General features: G+C 46.2%; 1 protein-coding gene across 1 annotated transcript in view; it reads right to left on the bottom strand.

The window, feature by feature from the left end:
• The window catches only part of OXSR1 (oxidative stress responsive kinase 1), an 86,693-nt gene extending 76,884 nt beyond the window's left edge, over positions 1-9,809 (bottom strand). Inside the window, exon 1 of the mRNA XM_052693337.1 lies at positions 9,534-9,809. Coding sequence (XP_052549297.1) covers positions 9,534-9,603 — 70 coding nt within the window. The 5' untranslated portion in view covers positions 9,604-9,809. The remainder of the gene's footprint in view (positions 1-9,533) is intronic.
• Between the last annotated feature and the right edge of the window lie 7,924 nt (positions 9,810-17,733).

The following is a 17,733-nucleotide window of genomic DNA, read 5'->3' as shown; positions in this document are numbered from 1 at the left end:
GCAGCTATGCGGTGCTAATTCTACACGATGGAAAGCAGGGCTCAAACATCTCATTTCCAAACACAGCAATATTAGTGGGGAAGGTTGATCCTTCCCTTTTAATCACTGTCAGTTGTCTTTATGGTATATGCAGCAATGTAAATATCATGCTGGCTGTCATCAGGTATTAGCACAGCTCCTAGCACAGCACTGGTACAGTAGCCAAGCCAGCATTTTCCTTTCTTCCCTCCCAACCTTTATCTCTGAACTCTGTCTCAACTCTAATTGTCAACTGCAGAGGATATTTTATTTGGCCAGGATTCCACTAAACAGAACAATCTGTCTGCATACAGTGCAGATGTTTGATAGTACAGTGGCTATTTTAGGTAAATAAGCTTTTAAGTATCTGATATGTCCTCTCTTGAAGGCTATTATCCTTTCTTTACAGGGAATCTGATCTAATAAGTCTTCTCTGCTTCTATTAGTGCGTTCAGCACACAAGATTAGCCCACTGGTTAGAAATTACATTATTTATCCAACAGTAATGAGAATCTCAGGACCTGCACAAATAGGTATGCTCAAGCTGCTAGCCCATCGGCCTCTCAGCTGTTCAAACAAAGATTTCCATCGATGACTTGTTCAACAGGAAAGCAGTTCATGCTCAAGACGCTTTTTTCAGATAAGTTTGCTGCAAGTCAATACCAAGGTATTTCTTAGCTGCTAATACCAGGGTATTTATAAGACAGCACTTGGCACCCTCTGTGATAGTCTTTAGTAAAGGAATGGAACTCAGGGCCTTGCTGCACTAACTCCCAAGGTCAGAGGCAGAAAGATTCTTAAAGAAGCGGCCTAGGAGGCAACAGGTGAGGACAGAAAATACAGCGTGTTTCCAAGAGATTCAGTTTGAACTGGGAGATTTCAAGGAATCCCAAATCAGAAGATGTTTGCAGCTGAGGCACTTGAGGTTTGGAGACAACAGGCTGTGGCTCTCTCATGCTTTCACCGGCAGCGTCCTTGCTGGTACAGCCTGACTGTAAATAAAGGGAAAACACCAAGCTGTAGCTGCCTGCTATAAAAGACCAGGCATTGTTCCTTCCCACTATCGTAGGGAATCCATTCAGCAGCTGTTTCATACAGCACCAACAGGGTCACACAGAGATTTGAGTGTTTAATAGAACGTGTGCCCATAATTCCCCCATGCACCATTTCAAACACAAGCATTCATTAATTTGCCATAGGGATTATGCGATTTGGCATCTGCAATAGCAGGGAACTGCACTCCGTGACCCGGGGAGTCCTTTCTAGTTCTGTCTCAGCAAAATTAATGACAGGAGCTTTCTATTTTTGTTTCAAATTTTAACATAATGAAATCCATCCCTGGGGATTTCACAGGAAAGGTGTTTACTCTGCGACAAGCAGCGTCATCTTCAATTTATGAGTTTTCAGTCACTGAGAAAACCCAGAATTGTGCTGCCTGCCTGGAGCCGGAGGCCACCCGAAATGAAGAAGTGAAATTGCCCTGCTTACCTCAACAGGTCTCAGCTGTCAGTACAGCCAGCTCATTTTCTTCAGAAAAAGCCTGCAAGTGCTCTCATTCCACAGCCATTAGCTTGATCTCTTACTTTCCAAACGCTATAATTTTCTACCACTCTTTGCACTACTTTCAATGCATCGTCTTCAGAGAGCTGGAATTAACCCCAAATCCCAAGAAAACAGATTTACGATCTGTAGAAGACCAAAACTGAGCTAGAAGCTGAGACCAAACCAAACACGAGCGCACAACCTGTCCAGCAGTAACTATGGAGCTTTCATAAAGCGCTCGAAAAAACTCAATACAAAAAGTATCCTGTATTACCTCAAAGATGAAACGATCTCACATCCTGACCACAAACCTTTCAATAGATTCCATATTCACAGCATCTTCCCAGCTGGCAATGCTCTCCCTTGTAATGAATTGCAAAATTTGTCACTTCACTTTGACCTGAGACAGCAGCCTGCCACCCAACGTGCCAACAGAGCACGCACAGCCCCACGCACTCGCTCACCTCCCACCAGAAGACTGTGATGCACCCACGGTCAGATTTTCACTCCAGTTTTAATCCCAGTTCTGTGGATGGATGGAAAGGAAACGAGCATAGCATCCTCCTCCCACACGGCTTTATTAATAGCAAGGTGCTAGCAGTAAAAGGAGGAGAGTTTGTGCTCAAATCACCACTCGTGGCTACAAAGCAGTACAAAGTCTGGCAAAACCCAAAGAGAATTTACTACAGTAAGAGATGATCACTGAAGTATTTCGACTTGCACTTCTTTTTACAGCTGTTCAGACCTTTACTTTCCTGCATGAATTTGCATCGGCTCATTTCCTGCCTGAAGGAAATACTCATTTGGGAGAACCCCATAAAATCAGTTAAGCACAAACCAGTTTCAGAAGAGAAATAATTTTCCCCCCTTCTCTTCTCCCTCCTCCCCATCCAACCAACCCAGCAGCTCCTGAGACAAAATGGATGGGGTAGAAAATTAAGCTTGGCAAGAGACTAAAACCTCATTCACAAGAGCTTTCCTGTATTACAGAAAAAAATGCATTTTAATTTGACCGTGTTATAAGATACTCAGTGTGTTGCTGCACGAGCAAGCAGTGCAAGCAGCATAAAACTTTAATGGATGTATGGAGGGAAGTTTCAGCTAATTTGATGATCTGGTGAAAAAGTGAATCAGTGCTCTGGATTTACTCTGCATTTCATTCACAGATGGGATTTGTGAAGCCCTGCTGAAGGCAGTCATCCCTGCAGACTTCTGGGTAAGCAGAATTAGTTTAGGAAATCCTTGCAAAGCAAATTAGAAGAGACTCTGGTTTGGTAGAGGACAATAACATCACCAATTTTTTTTTTTTTTTCCAGTCTGGAGTTTCTCTTACTTGCAAAAAAAAAAACCAAAAAAACCAAAAAACTGTGTTAAGCAAAAAAATGTGTGCACAGTGAATCACATGCAGGCAAACATTGCACTCAGTCAACCTAACAGATCTTCTGTCCAGTTAGCAGGATCCAGTGCTGAGGTTGGTCCCCTCATATGCAATTGTGCATGAGAGGAAAGTGAAAAAACACTGGAGCTGCACTGTGAACCCAGAATGGTGCTCTACGTAATTTAGCAACAGTCACAGTGTTTGGTATGCTTACCCAATCCCTCTATCATCACACACTTGATATATCAGAGGAATCGCAGAGAATGACAGAACTGTAGGGGTTGGAAGTGACCTCTGGAAATCCTCCAAGCCCCTGCTACAGCAGTTCCCTATAGTAGATCTCACAGGAAGGCATCCAGGCAGGTTTGAAATTGCTCCAGAGAGGGAGACTACAATCCCACTGGACAGCCTGTTTCAGGGTTCTGTCGTCCCCACGGCAAAGAATTTCTTCCTCATGTTCAGAGTGAACTTCCAGTTTACGCCCACTACTCCTTGGCACCAAGAGCCAGGCCTCATCCTCTTGAATCTCACCTTTTAGATACTTGTAAGCAATGATAAGATCCCCCTTAGCTTTTCTTTCCTAGGTCTCTCCTTCAGCCTGTCCTCATAAGGAAGACGCCCCAGGCCTTCATCATCTTTGTGGCCCTCTCCAGCAGTTCCCTGTCTGTCTTGATGAGAGGAGCCCAGAACTGCACGCATTGCTGCAGATGTGGCTCATCAGAACAGAGCAGAGGGGAAGAACATCCCTCAACCTGCTGGTCACACTGTCTGTAATGCACCCCAGGATCCCATCGGCCTTCATGGCCACAGGGGCACACTGCTGGCTCATGGCCAAACTGCTGTCCACCAGGACACCCAGGACTTTCTCCACAGAGTTCCTTTTAGCAGGTCAGCCCCCAGTCTGATGTATGTATTTGTTCCTCCTCAGCTGTAGGACTCCACACTTACCCTTCTTGAACCTCCTGGGGTTCCTCTCCACCCAGCTCTCAGCCAGGCCACCTCTCACAGCTTTCCACTGTGTCAGCCACTCCTCCCAGCTTCACAGAATTACTGAGGGTACATTCCATCCATGTCAGTGATGAAAATGCTGAAGATGCCTCATGTACCAGGGGAGATGAGATCCTGGTAAAGAGCCTGAAACACTCATCAGCCAGGGATCCAAACCTGCTGCCTGCGAGACCACAATGCATGACTGCCAGAAAGAGACACATCACGGCTGAGCTCCCTTAGGTGAAGCCATGGGAACCTGCTGCAGCTCTGAGAGCTGAGTTCTTTGGCTCAGCATGTCAGCTGTTTGATTCCAAAGGGAACAAGCACATGGAAATAGGCTAAACTCATCTGGAAAGTCCCAGGATCCTGATATTTCAGAATTTTCTAACGCCAGATTCCAGCCCTCCACAGCTATTCTTCTACACCACAAAGCTCTCAAGTCTGTCTCTTCTTATTAATAAAGTTTAGCAACACCCAGTTTACAAGCACTCCATCAGCACGTCCACAGCTAAATGTACTACCACCACAGAGACTTACAATGGATATCATGCATCTTATGGGAAATCTTCCAAGGAAATCTGACCAAAATGCAGTTTTTAGTAATTTGCTAACACAATTAACAAGAAGAATCAACGTTACTGCCCATCACTTTAAATCACTACAACTTTAATTAAAAGATTGCATCTCAGTGGACAAGCTGTTAATGCTCAATAATAAAATAGATACTGCCAAGCTTAGACAGACCAATGCTTGGGGAGAGTTGATTCTCGCCAAGGTTTCAGCAGTTGCAGAAGGAATGAGCCTCTAGGGCAAGCATTTGTCAGCCAGCATATGCAGCTCTTAGGTGTGCTCAGGAGCCCAGCACACACAAGTTTCCCAGCACTAGCCAAGATATGAGAGTTAAACTGAAGCCGTTTTAATAGCTTTTTTAAGAAATCTAAGTGTTAAGCATTATTTGGTCCAGGATTGTTGCAGCACTGGAAACAACAGCAACAGAGAAAGCAGCCACGGTAAAGTGTGAACTACTTCCTTCTATGTTTTTTTTTCCTTAGCATCTCAGAGTAGCTGAAAGCAGCAGGATCTGCCTTTGCCCTCTCCCATCAGATGAGCAGGACTGGCTGCCTCAGTAATAACGCTGTGCTCTTCCCAGCCAGCCTCTTCCACCACAGCTTGTGCTTGTCTTTTGTGCCCTCAATCTGCTTCCCCGTGCATTTTATTCCTCTTCCTACCAGAGAGCAAACAACACAAACACCAAACAAAAGACACACGCACAACTAAACACCATTTGTTTTCACTTCCCAAGAGAATGACTCCATTCAGTCCTGTTCTGGAAGCGATGGCAAAGGTCTTAAAGAAAAGAGACACACTGAGCATCCAAAGGAAAGGCAGTGTGGTTGTAGAGCAGCCTGGTTGCAGAGTCACTGAGGAACAACCATAAGAGAAACTGTGGTACCATTCATGACGGTGCCCAAACAACAAAGCCTTCTGACCAACTTGACATGGAAAAAGTTGATGAAGAGCACACAAAGCAAGCAGCTTGAATACTGGAGATATGCTGGAGGTATCAATTTGGCTGGTTGTGCTCAGAGGGAGGAACGGGCAGCAATGAGGAAACACTAAAACAAGACACATGGCACAAAGACTGAAGTCTAAACGCTCCATTTAGTTCTCAAGCAGTTATATTTTATAGACTGTAATGATTTTTCTTGAATGGGTGTAAAACGGGCACGCAAAACTGGCTGCAAGAAGTAAGGAGGGCTCATGAGTAGACATCAATACTGCCTTAAAATAGAAAGGTACAAAGTTATCACTGGACAAGCAGCTCCATTTGCACTCTGGGTATCCCACACCAAGGCATCAGCCACACCTGGTGAGCTCTTCTTTCAGCAGCTGTAACATTCAGGATAGGGGAACCAGGCAGGCATAAGACAGGTGACCAGAGACACTCCGATAACATTTGGGAAAGCAGAAATCTTAGTTCTCAGAAAGTTTCTACACAGCTGTAAAAGAAGGCTGTATACAGCAGACATACATTTGCTCACACATACGGTTGGGGAAATCCTGGCTGGAAGTGCAAACATCAGATTCCAAAAGATCACCGTGCTGCTCACAGACAAAACCCAACGCTAAAGCTACACAAACCCCAGTCATTAAAAAATCTAATCATTGAGTAAATCTCCATTTCAATTTTCAATTTAAGCTTGATTTCTGAGGGGAGAAGAAACTTCCACCACATCTGTTCACCCGGCCTGTGCCGTCCTCATAGCTGCGAAGGAATCTGTCAGGGGGAAAAGGGCACAGGAACAGAGCAAGGGAGAATTCCCACTGCTCATTTATCTTCTGTTTCTGGCACGGGCTGCTCGCAGTAAAGGAGATGCTCCTAAATCAAATGGCCACAGTCAGCACAGCTCTTCTCAGCCCTAAAAAGTAGCAAAAAGCAAATGACCCAATTCCGATCAACTTCATTACAGCTACCAGCTTTTTCCAACAGGAACAGTGAGACGTGAGGGAACCTGTGTGTGCAGTATCTGAGCAGCAGGAGCTCGCATTTTTTTCAGGCTTCATGCAGAGGGCTGCTGTGATTTGTATGCAGTTGGCATCTGGAAGACCACCTTCACAGCCACCAAGCAGGCTGCATTTGCTTTTCGGAGATAAAAATTCAGGCATCTTTTGAGGCTGTATTCTCTTGCAAACATTATTGTTCCTCTGTGGGCACACTGCACAGAAATGCTTTGCAATTTGTCTTCTCTCCCCTCATCTCCATTTTATCCTTTTTGGAAAGGAAAGCTGGGCTCTGATTCTGAGTAAGGTTCCTTCATCCAACGGAACGTAAGTTATTTAAGCCTAAGGGAAGCTACTCAGCAGTTACTAACACTAACCAAGTGTAATAAATGCAGACATTAATCCATACCTTTATATTGGCATGAGTCACCTCCACTGCTGACTAATCCTTTTATTTTTTTATTAGCCAGAATCAGGAGGGCAGTTTTACAGAAGTTCTCTTTGCTGCTGGAAAACGTGCTCTCTCAATTCCTGCACTGAAGCAGTACAGAGCCCTGCATGGTAAATGAAAGCCACACGTTACTGTTTTCAGGCAAAACCAGCACAGGGATGAGACTACACATGTATTTCTCTCCTTCTAAGGTGGAAAAACAGCTGAGCTGGTAACCTACAGAATGGTGGGCTCTAAATTTAAAGAGCAGCATTTTTCATACAGAAACAAGTTAAGTCTTTTCAAAGCACCAGCGCAATTTTCACCCCTTTCCATACCACGTTCTCGCTTTGTCCCCTACTAAAAGATTTTCACAGCTCCACAGAAGTAAAGAGAGCTCAACCCCCTCCCCCAGAGGCCCATGGGAGACCCAAAGCGGACAGCAAAGCAGTCCAGCTCAGTTAACACAGTGACATTTTGTCCCACAAATCACACACGTGCTAGGAAACTTGCGTCACATCTCCATCCCAGCCGCTGGCAGACACACCAATGTTTGATGTGAGTAAGGGGGTGGGGATGGTAAAGTTAAAAAGAGAAACCATATGTTTGCAATATACACATTTCAGTGTACACTCCATCCCACTCCGGAATGCCAACACAATCCTTTAATGAGCAGATAACATCCAGAAAGTCAGCTCACAGAAGGGCAGGGAAAGACACAGAAGTGAAATGCTTCCTTCCCAATTCCTCCCCGTGTTCAGTCAGCGACTGCAAGGCTACCACACAGCTACATCCTCCTCTTGATATTCTCAGGCTGTAGGATGTGAGTCTCCAGCAGCAGGTTCTCCTAAGAGCCGTATATTCACAGCCCCCTATAGCTACAAAGAGGCACTGTCCTCCTGCTCCCATCGTTGGGCACTCCAACCTGACTCTTCAACTCTGTGCTATCAGTGTAACCCTTTGCAGGAACCCATCCCACTCCCTTCCCCACAGGGCATTCTCCTCTCTCTCCCTTCATCTCTCACTCCTCCAAGCAGATGAGCATCATCCTCCCCAGGGTGCATTTTCCAAAGGAGGTTTAAGGGGCTGAGCTGCCAGATTATGCCTTCCTTTATAGGGAGCTTGTCTCCTTTCTAAAGTGCTGCTGTTCTCATTGCACGAACGGAGAGGACAAAGCCTGATCCCACAGAGCAACAGGGATTTCCAGAAGGATTTCCCTCCCCCTCGCCCCCCCCTTCATAGCTTTAGTTCCTTCCTACTTTTAAACAATGCCAAGAATTTAATCTCTCAAAACAGCGTTTTCCCAAACTTTCCCACCCTTGTTAACAGTAAGTAAGTCTCCCTGTCAGGCAGGGATGGAAGACCTGGGCACAACAGTGCTACGTCATCTATAAACTTCAAATAAAACCACTCCACAAAGATTACACTAAAAATTAACCTCCTTCCAAAAAGCCTTTGGACAGGAGCCTGTTCTGCCAGCTCCTGCTTTATTTCCTGCCTTGGGAGAGTGACATGAGACACACTGACCTTACAGTCGCCTGCAGCACCACCTCACACACACCATATATTCACCCTAAAGCCATGCATCCCTCAAACATGAGCCCCAACAAAATGGATGAGACAGCCAAGGCACCAGTCCAGCACCAGGGAGGCCTCGGGTGACCATACAGTTTGAAGTTGAAGAGAGTGAAAAAACAGTCATTAAATGGAAAGCGAGGGCTGGGGCCTCAAGCTGAGAGGACAATGAATGAAAATTCACAACAGCAGCAAAGTGTCAGGATAAAAGGCTCAATGGTAGGATTGAGAAAAATCCCCCTAAACAGCTCAAAAATCCCTCAACCCTTAAGCAGACTGAAGTAATACATCGCTGCGAGTGCCATACAGGGAGAAACCATCCCCCAAAATGAATGAGGCTGCTCCAGAGGGGGAGATCTCAGTCTGGTTGTGGAGCTCGTTGTGTGGACACCTTCACACCCACCGCATCCCACGTGGGGAGGTGATGTAAAGGAGCCTCTGCAGGTAGCTCTACAGCCCCTGTCCCACTCTGCCACTGCTCACCACGGCATGGGGTTGACCAAACACACGCACCCCCCTCCGGGCAGAAGGGAAGCAAGAGTTGGCTGCAATTAAAGAAAAGAACCCCACCCTCTGCCCCACACTTCTGTGGAAGGAGGGAGCAGCCCCACACACCCAATGCTTTTTCCTTTTGGAGGTGTGCGGATCCCAACACACCCCCTAACAGACAGGGGCAGAGTGCAGACCTCCCCAGCACACACACACACACACACACACAGACAACAACACAGCGTGGGATGGAGGCACAGCCCCCCACACACGTACAGCATAGGGGCAGCCCTCAGCAGAGGGATCCCCAGAAGCACCACAAGGACAAAAGGGGGGGTGGGGGGGGGAAGGGAGGCAGCTCCTCTCACTCCTCTCCCGGTGTGTGTGTGTGTGTGGGGGGGGGGGGGGGGGGGGGGGGGGGGGCCGGAGGGGTGTCAGACACTCTGAGGAAAGCAAGGTGACAAACCGCCTTCCGAGAGCAACGGAGAACACTGCAGCCCCTCAGCGGGACGCTCTCACTCCTCCCCGAGTAGGGCCGCTCCCCCCCCCATCACCTCCTACAGCCCTCACGTACAGCCAAAGCCCCGCTCCGGGTCCCGTCCCGCTCACCGATAACCTCCTGCAGCTCGTAGTCATCCTTGTTGATGGACCAGGGCAACGCGCTGGGCTCCTCGGCCATGGCCGCGCCGTGCCCGCGGCCCGCCCGCCCTCGGGGGGGGGGAGGCTCTACACGAACAGAGAAGCGCTGCGCTGTCCCGCGCGGCTCGGCCGCTCCGAATCCGACCCCGAACCAAACACTGCCGACCGCGGCTCCTTCAGCCCCGCCGCCGCCTCCTCCACCACCGCCTGCCGCTACCGCCGGCCAAACTTTGCCTCCTCTCTCCACCTGCCCATGCCCAGAGCGCGCTGACGTCACCTGCGCCCGCCGCCACTCGCGCCCGCCCTCAGCGCCTGTGGGGCGCCGCCCGGCGCCATCTTGAGCGCGTCACCTCTCCGCCTCCTCCGAAGGTTAGTGAGAGCGTAGGGAGCGTTGCCATCGCTCTCTCGCACCGTCGCTATTCGGAGAGGGGGAGTTGCAGCGGGGTGCAGAGAGCGGGACGTGGAAAAAGGCTCATAAAGAGGAGAAAGAGAAGGGTGGGGATGCCACACACAAGATGGCGGCCGTTAGCGCCTTCCCCTTCTTTAGAAGAGCGGCGGGCGGAGTCGGTTGCTTGAAACCCACTTCGGGCAGCGATTGGCTAGAGGCTGCCGAATCCGCAGCTCCTATTGGCGGAGGGACTGTCAATCAGCCGATGTCCTGCTTCAGGGTCCCTGCGCCCGAGGGGCCTGCGGGTGGAGGGTCCTCGTCAGGATGGAGTGTGGGAGGTGCCTTCCAGAACAGAGCCACTATGTGCCAGAAGTCCCTCGGGTAGGCGGGGGACATCGCTTCTTTGTGTTTGGAGGAGGATATCACATCAGTGCCAGTTTTTGATAACCTGTTATGTGCTGCGTTTCAGTGGTGTATATAATCATAGAAAGGCTTAGGTTGGAAGAGACCTGAAACATCGCATAGGCCCAACCTCCTGCTCTGGGCAGGGACACCGCCCACCGGATCAGGCTGTCCAGTGTCCCATCCAGCGCTGTCTTGAGCACCTCCAGGGATGGGTCACCCAAAATTGCTGTGGGAAGCAGTGCCGGGGCCTCGCAGCCCTCTCAGTGAATAAAATTCTTATCTAAATATCCCCTCTTTTAATTAAAAGCCATACCTCCTTGTCATATCACTACCAAATCACATAAAAAGTCAGTCCCTCTCCTGTTTCAAGCAGCCTTTAAGTCCTGTAAGGGCTCATTAGGTTTCCCCACAGCTTCTCCAGACTGACCACCCGCAGCTCCCTCAGCCCTCCTTCACAGCAGAGACACTCGCACCCTCTGAGCATCCCTTCCTTCTGTTGTGTCAGCGGTACCAATCAGCTTGGTGCCATCAGCAAACTTGCTGACGGCGCACTCCATCCCAATATCTTCCTGTTAATAAGCTCCTGTCTATACTGAAGGACGTCAATGGCACAGCCTTGCCTGGATTTGATCTACATTCCTTGTTTAAAAATAGGGCCTGGGGTTAGGATGGGTATGAAGGGTTCACAAGATCTGGTTTTCCCCTCTCTGTGCCTGAAGATGAGCAATTACAGAGTTTCCCAGCTGCCTGATACTTCCACATACTCCACGGAATGTCAGCATTCAAAGATATGTCCGATAGCTTCATCCAGGAGTTGATGTCACGTAAGTCCATAACTGGAGCAATGTAGATCTGGACACATTCAGAAATAAGAAAGAAAATAAAAATTAGAAAGAAAAGGCATGTGAGGCCATCTGGTACCATGAACCCACCTAGGCTGCTGTCTACAGCTGATATAAAATACATAAAATACAAAAAATAGTAAAAACAATGCGTTTCTTGCTATCACCAGAAGTCATCAGGTGAATCTGATAAGATATGGAACTTGTTTAGATTACATATGAGGAGGAAGTTTTTCATACAAAGGGTGGTGAGGCAGTGGAACAGGCTGCCCAAGGAGGCTGTGGATGCCCCATCCCTGCAGGCATTCAAGGCCAGGCTGGATGTAGCTCTGGGCAGCCTTGTCTGGTGGTTTGGTGACCATGCACATAGCAGGGGGTTGAAACTGGATGAGCATTGTGGTCTTTTTCACCCCAGGCTGTTCTATGATTCTATGATTCTGTGATTCTTATTGCTTGGTAGCAGACACTGCCGCAAGACAAGGAACATCAGTCATACATATTTTTAGCTGATTGGGACACATTCCTGAGATGCCTCTGATGAAGCAGGCTTTGTGGAAGGCCACAGCACCCTGCCAAATGCCTGGTGTGACTTCAGTGCTTTCAGTTGTGCTACCTCACATGGGACCCTGTCTCTTTCCCTCTTGTCATTTTTTGTCCTACACATGCAAGAGGCTTGCAGCCCCATCTTGGTACAGTTGTGCAGACATTGAACAAAGATGGTCTCTGTCCATAAGGCCAAGCTTTCAGTTTAAAAGCTGTTCATTTTTCCTGCTCGACTGTATTAAACACTCCCCAGCCAAGCAATATTTTGTATTTGCTAAATATGCTTTAATTACTGTTCAGAATGGTCTCTGTGATCTCTTAACTGTTATAAAAGCAATTTTTGAAGCAATTGAAAGTCAGTTTTACCCTGGAGCATGCACTCATGTGGCCAGTGTTGTATTTCTGATAGCAGCAGCGTGTTAAAAAGGGATCTCAGCCAGGCATCAGCCACAAAAGACGACAGAGGCCCCGATCCTGAAAGTATTTAAGCACATGCTTTAAGCCTTTATAACCACAATCATGCATATGACTAATTTTACCACAGTGTTAATCTAGAGTCAGAATTGGATACTGAAATCTCTTATTCTATGCAGAAAATTCTTCCCCAAGGGCGTCGCTAAAACTCTTGTTGAATTAGATCAATGGCAAAGGATTAGGCCCACAATGAACCCTGTTCTTTCTGAATTAACACAGGCGTTGATCAAAACTAGAATCTCAGATGTGCGCTGACAAGACCACCAGTGGCCATAGGAAATATATATACAAAATGTTGTGTTTTACTTTCTCAGCTCTGCACTTCCACATTTTTAAACCAAGATCTCTCATTCAAGTAGAATCTAGGTGTTGTGTTGCCTTTTAAATGAGCGTTTAATGAAATCTCAAATGACCGTTTTGGACTGTTCAAAAGTCGAGGCGTTGCGTTCATTCATTCATGCTGCCAGGCTGCTGCAATGTCAGTCTGACGCAAGATGAAAAAAAGGGAGCTGTCTTGTGAAGATCTTAATCCTTCGCCCGCTTTACACCTTCAAGCAGCACCTTCCCCTGTGTCATCATTAGCATTCTGCTCATCCCACTTTTACTGATTTGCTGTATTTTGTCTGTCTCATGTAGGTTGCAAGCTCTTCAGGGCAGAGGAAACATCTCTATTTATAAAACAGCCTGCGAAGTGGTACTGCTGAATCAAGCAGTTGTTAAAATAACAAGAAATTTTAGCAGAAATCTGCTGTGGAAAAACAGTTTCCTGTGTATCCACCTCCGCTCTGCACCAGGCTTTGGGAGAGGCTGAAAAGTGAAAAAATTCCAGGCTTCTTTCAGGTAAGAAGGCTGCAGTCCAAGGGAAGGGCTCAGACCTGGGTTTCCTATAGTTTTTTTCTTTTAAATAAAGCACTACAATGATCAGACCGTGCAGTCCCACTGATTCCACAGTTGAGGAAAGGCTTTTTTCTGACACCTGCGTTGCACTGATGTCCCCAGGGCTCCTGTTCCCCATTGCCTGGCTCAGTGCCTTTGGAGGTGGCCACACCAGGCAGGCACACACACACACATCCACACAAAAAGCTCTCATTCTCACACACCATGTGGTTTCCTGCCTTTGTGGGCCAATTACTTATGGTTTCCATGAAACTTACTGGCACTACCCAGTCCTTTGCCTTTTTTTCCATTCGGGTATTATTGGCTATCATAAAACTGATGCTTAATGCATTGAATGGTGATTCTAACATTCAGTGCACTGGTTTTAGTACCTGTAAAATGCTTAACTGTTGGCAATCCATTTTATCATCATCCTAAGTGTGACCATAAATAAACTTCAATTGCACCTGGATTACAGAAAACTAGTCTAAGTTGCAGTTTGCTCATCGAGGCATTGCATATTTCATCTTAGTATTCATGCAGACTCTCGGATTTGTTTCTTGGTACAGCTGAACTCGGAATTGCTCTTTCAAAACAGTCATGCAGAAGCATTGAGAGTTACAGCTCTGTCGTGTGTGGGGCCACACCGTTCACTGCCACATTTCTACGTAAAGGTTTTTGAAGGCATCATGAACGGCTGTTTGTGAGTGTGCATTAGGCACCGTGATTCCTACAAACAAAAGCAGTTAATGTGCTTATTGAACGGCTTGGTACGGGCACAGCTTACTAAAGCAAGAGGGAACTCAACAATGCCTGTTTTATTACATTCAGAATAGTGCAAGTGTGTGTTGGCAAACAGAATGCCTGGCCGTGGTACACTACAAAATTTGCCTGCTATTCTTTCTTCACGGAAATACTTTCAGGTCTATTGAAGGGATCTCACTCTATCAACGGCAGCTGATTATTTAATAAAAAACACGGCATGGGATAAGGAATAGTGGTTTAAAAATCTTCTGTTGGAACAAGTTTTTATAGCAGTTGTTTTCAAAACATGAGCTAAACGCCAGTCTGAACCACGCCAGCAGGTTTCCATAAATGATCCTGTGTTAGAGCAGGTATCTCCGCCCCGTCGTTCACTGCTGTGTGCTCAGTCACTGCAGACTCACCTTCGAGGTCACTTTGAAGTCAAGTAGCTGAAGGCCTGGTTTTGACAGGTAAATTCTGGTTCTCACGCTGTGTGTACTGAAACCACATTTTGCTCTGCAAACATACCTCTTATCCCATCCCGACTGCCTCTCAGCAGAAAGCGCCCTGTTCTCTCACTTCCTCCACTGAAAAATAACCCCCTGAGTTTTAATGTTAATAAACAAGCAAAGAGCTTAGGACCTAGGCAGGTTTTTTCTTCTTTCTCTTTTTTTAAACACTTATGCATTTTATTTTTAGTATACAAGTCAGGAGTCAATTAACCCTCTTGCTAACAAATTGTAGCTTTGCTGCCTCATTTAAATCTAATATAAAATTGATTCTAGGATTAAATAATTGCAACAGGATCTTGATTGCCACATACAACAACTTAATAATCAGCTCTTGGTCTGTTCTGGTTTACAATAGTACTTTGTCTTTAAAGAAGCTGATGAAAGATAGCACTTGCCCATTACCTCCTTAGACCCTAGGAATCCAGCTGTCTTGTTGGAACAGCATGTAAGGACAGAATCATTTTCCCACTGGCCTTTTCTGGGGAGGGTGAATCTCCACCATAAAACATTTTCTAAACAGTTAAACAGGACAGGGAGATTGAGACCATGTTTCAGAACTTCTCTTTGCTGAAGGTGCAAAATAAGCCTGATGCGGGCAGCCAGACCCTGATGTACAAGGAACACACCTGGGCTGACTTGTCTTGAGATTCATGAAGAGAGGCTGAAGATTGATGGTCCTGTTACATGAGTCCTTGTGGGCGTGCCTATATTTAAGACAATTTCAGACATTTTATTGTTCAACAAAGGTCTTCTAGAAAAGTGTTCAACGATGCCAGCTCTTCTGCTTGCCATTTGCTGGTGCAGCAAAGAAGCCCTGAACATCCCTAGGTTCTTACATTTCCTGAGGCCTGGTTGTGGGAGGGCTGAACAAAGCAATCAGCCCTTAGGAGGAGACACAGCTGCTTTCAGGTGAACACCTGCATCATACTGTATAGATATGCTGGCAGCTGGGAGTGCTCAGACCCAATCTGCCCCATTTACAGCTGGCAAACTTTGATGAAGTAAAATAGAACATCTTTTGTGACATTACAGTGAAGCTAGATGAACTTAAAGAAGCAAGAAGAGAAACCCTAGAAATAGAAGGACAGGGTGGAATAAGATTTCATTTATTTTTTGCCATCAGGGAATAAGATGTGTGAGGGAACATTGTTCTTATCTTTGCAATGGACAGTATCTTCCTGAATCCAGCTACACTGAGGCCAAGCAAGGTTAGTGGTTCACATTAACAGATTTTAATGACATGACTTTCCAATAATAGTTTAATAGTTCAGTGTAACAGTGACTCAGAGTTTATTACTCTGATGATAGGTATGTAAAGAGATCTCATTTGAAAAAAAAAAAAATCTATTTGAATAGTTCACATCCTTTCCTCCCTACTCATGAATTCCTATGCCACTGACTGCAGGCTGCCAAAAATAGGATCACTTTTTGTGTATCTAAAGTCAAGGAAGACTTCCAATCAAAGAATCAGTAGGTGGAGACCACTGTCCTTACATACAGAGCCTTCAGGAAATAATTATAATGAAAGCTCTCTGAGAGCATAGGAATGTTTTTAAAATATAAGAATAGTCTCAGAGGTTATTTTGCAGGAAGAAGAATTAATGAATCACACAAGCTCTCTGTTTTGTTATGTTGCACCGTGGGGACAGGAAGATTCATCTTTCTGTCAGACAGAGGATCAAGCTGAATTTTTGTCTTAGAGAAAAACTGTTACACTGCTGTAGCAGAAGTCTTAAGGAACAGCCCAGGAGAAGCCGTGTGGGCTGACAAGGAGACAGAGAGGAGCCACAAGAAGCACTGAAGTCAGATCTAAAAGCCAAGGCTGTTCTGCAGTTGCATGCTCTTGCTGAGGTTTGTTTGGATCTCCAAGAATGTGGGAGCTGATGCTTGAGAATGCTGATGCCCCAGTAATGAGGAAGTAGGAAAGCACTCAAACCTCCCCAGAGAACAGAGAATCAGACAAGGAAGCTCACTGGGAATCTTTCCTTTAGCAGCGACCCGAACCTGCATTAATTTTGTAAGTGGGAAAAAGGGGCTGGGAAGGCATATCTGCACATTAAATGTACCACCGGCACCCCTTGAAAAAAGACCCACATGGCACCTCAGAAACAAACTGCTCAAGTGTGAAATCATGCGGCAGGGAAAGCTGTCACAGACAATCAGGAATTGATTTAATAGAGAAAAATTGACTGCTGCATAATTTGTGCAGATTGCTGGCTGAGAGAGAGAGACTCGCTGCTCCTAAGGGCTTCGCTGTGTGCACCGTCTGGTGAAAGGTGCAGAAAGCAAGATTTCAGAGCTGGCAGTCCTACGTGTGCTGAATGCTTCATCTTCAATAGGGAACAATTAAAATCGATGACAGGGATGCTAGGTAACAAAAGTAAATGACTGATCAATATGCATGTCTTGGAGCTGAAGAAAAACCCGTCTGCCAAGAGCGGCATGCTGATTAGGCAACATTTCTGAGAGCATGAAGAGAAAATCTTAAGAGCTTCCATTCCCAACGCTCGATAAAACAATGCAGCTAACCAGATGCCAGACGCAGTGCTGAGAGGTTAAGTCACCGAGGAACCGTCAGGAAAAACAGTATAACATTTTTAGAGCAAAAAAAAACCCATGATACTTCTCTTCTTTGCCTTTCTTTCTAAATATCTGAAAAGCCCTTTAAAGATGTTGAAAAACGATGTTCTTTTAATACCCATGTGAGGTTTTAGAGATGCTGAGACGGTGACATTTTAAGGCCAACGACTGTCTTAGACCTCAATTCCAAGCAATTTAAATCTCATTTCCACATATATTCCAGTTGGAAATATCTGCCAAGTGCTGCCAAAAATCCAATGCTGAATCTTCCCCCATTCAGTTGTTCCTGAGTCGATCACACAGATTTCCAAACTCTTAAGAAAACACTGCTCTAACGCACTCCTCGTAGTTCTCCATGGCTTAGGGAGGACAGGGACCAGCATGTGGGTTCTCAGAGCATTCACCCAGTTTTCCCCATCCAAATGATCTCTGAGGCAGCAGACCACAAGCAGTTAAGCACCTTGGGACTCACGGCTCTTAAATTAGTTCTGCTGACACAAACAGAAGGTGAGCAGAGCTGAAGATTAGAGCCAGAAAAATGCTGCAAAAAGTTTATGAAAGTTCACTTCATTGTAACGCCCACATTTGCCTGAATGTACTTCCTGTGAGCCCATACTTTCCTTTAGTTTCCTAACTAGTGGATGGTGGTCCTGTGTGGAGCCAGGAATTGGACTCAGTGATCCCCGTGGGTCCCTTCCAACTCAGGATATTCTATGATATAGACCCATTTTATCACCATGTGGGGTTGACTTCATTAACAAACCCAATCAGACTAATATCATGAAGGCAATATATTCTTGCTGGAC

The sequence above is a fragment of the Tympanuchus pallidicinctus genome, unplaced genomic scaffold, assembly GCF_026119805.1.
Source record: "Tympanuchus pallidicinctus isolate F22 unplaced genomic scaffold, pur_lepc_1.0 scaffold3, whole genome shotgun sequence".
Lineage (NCBI taxonomy): Eukaryota > Metazoa > Chordata > Aves > Galliformes > Phasianidae > Tympanuchus > Tympanuchus pallidicinctus.
This window is presented reverse-complemented; position numbering and strand designations above follow the sequence as displayed.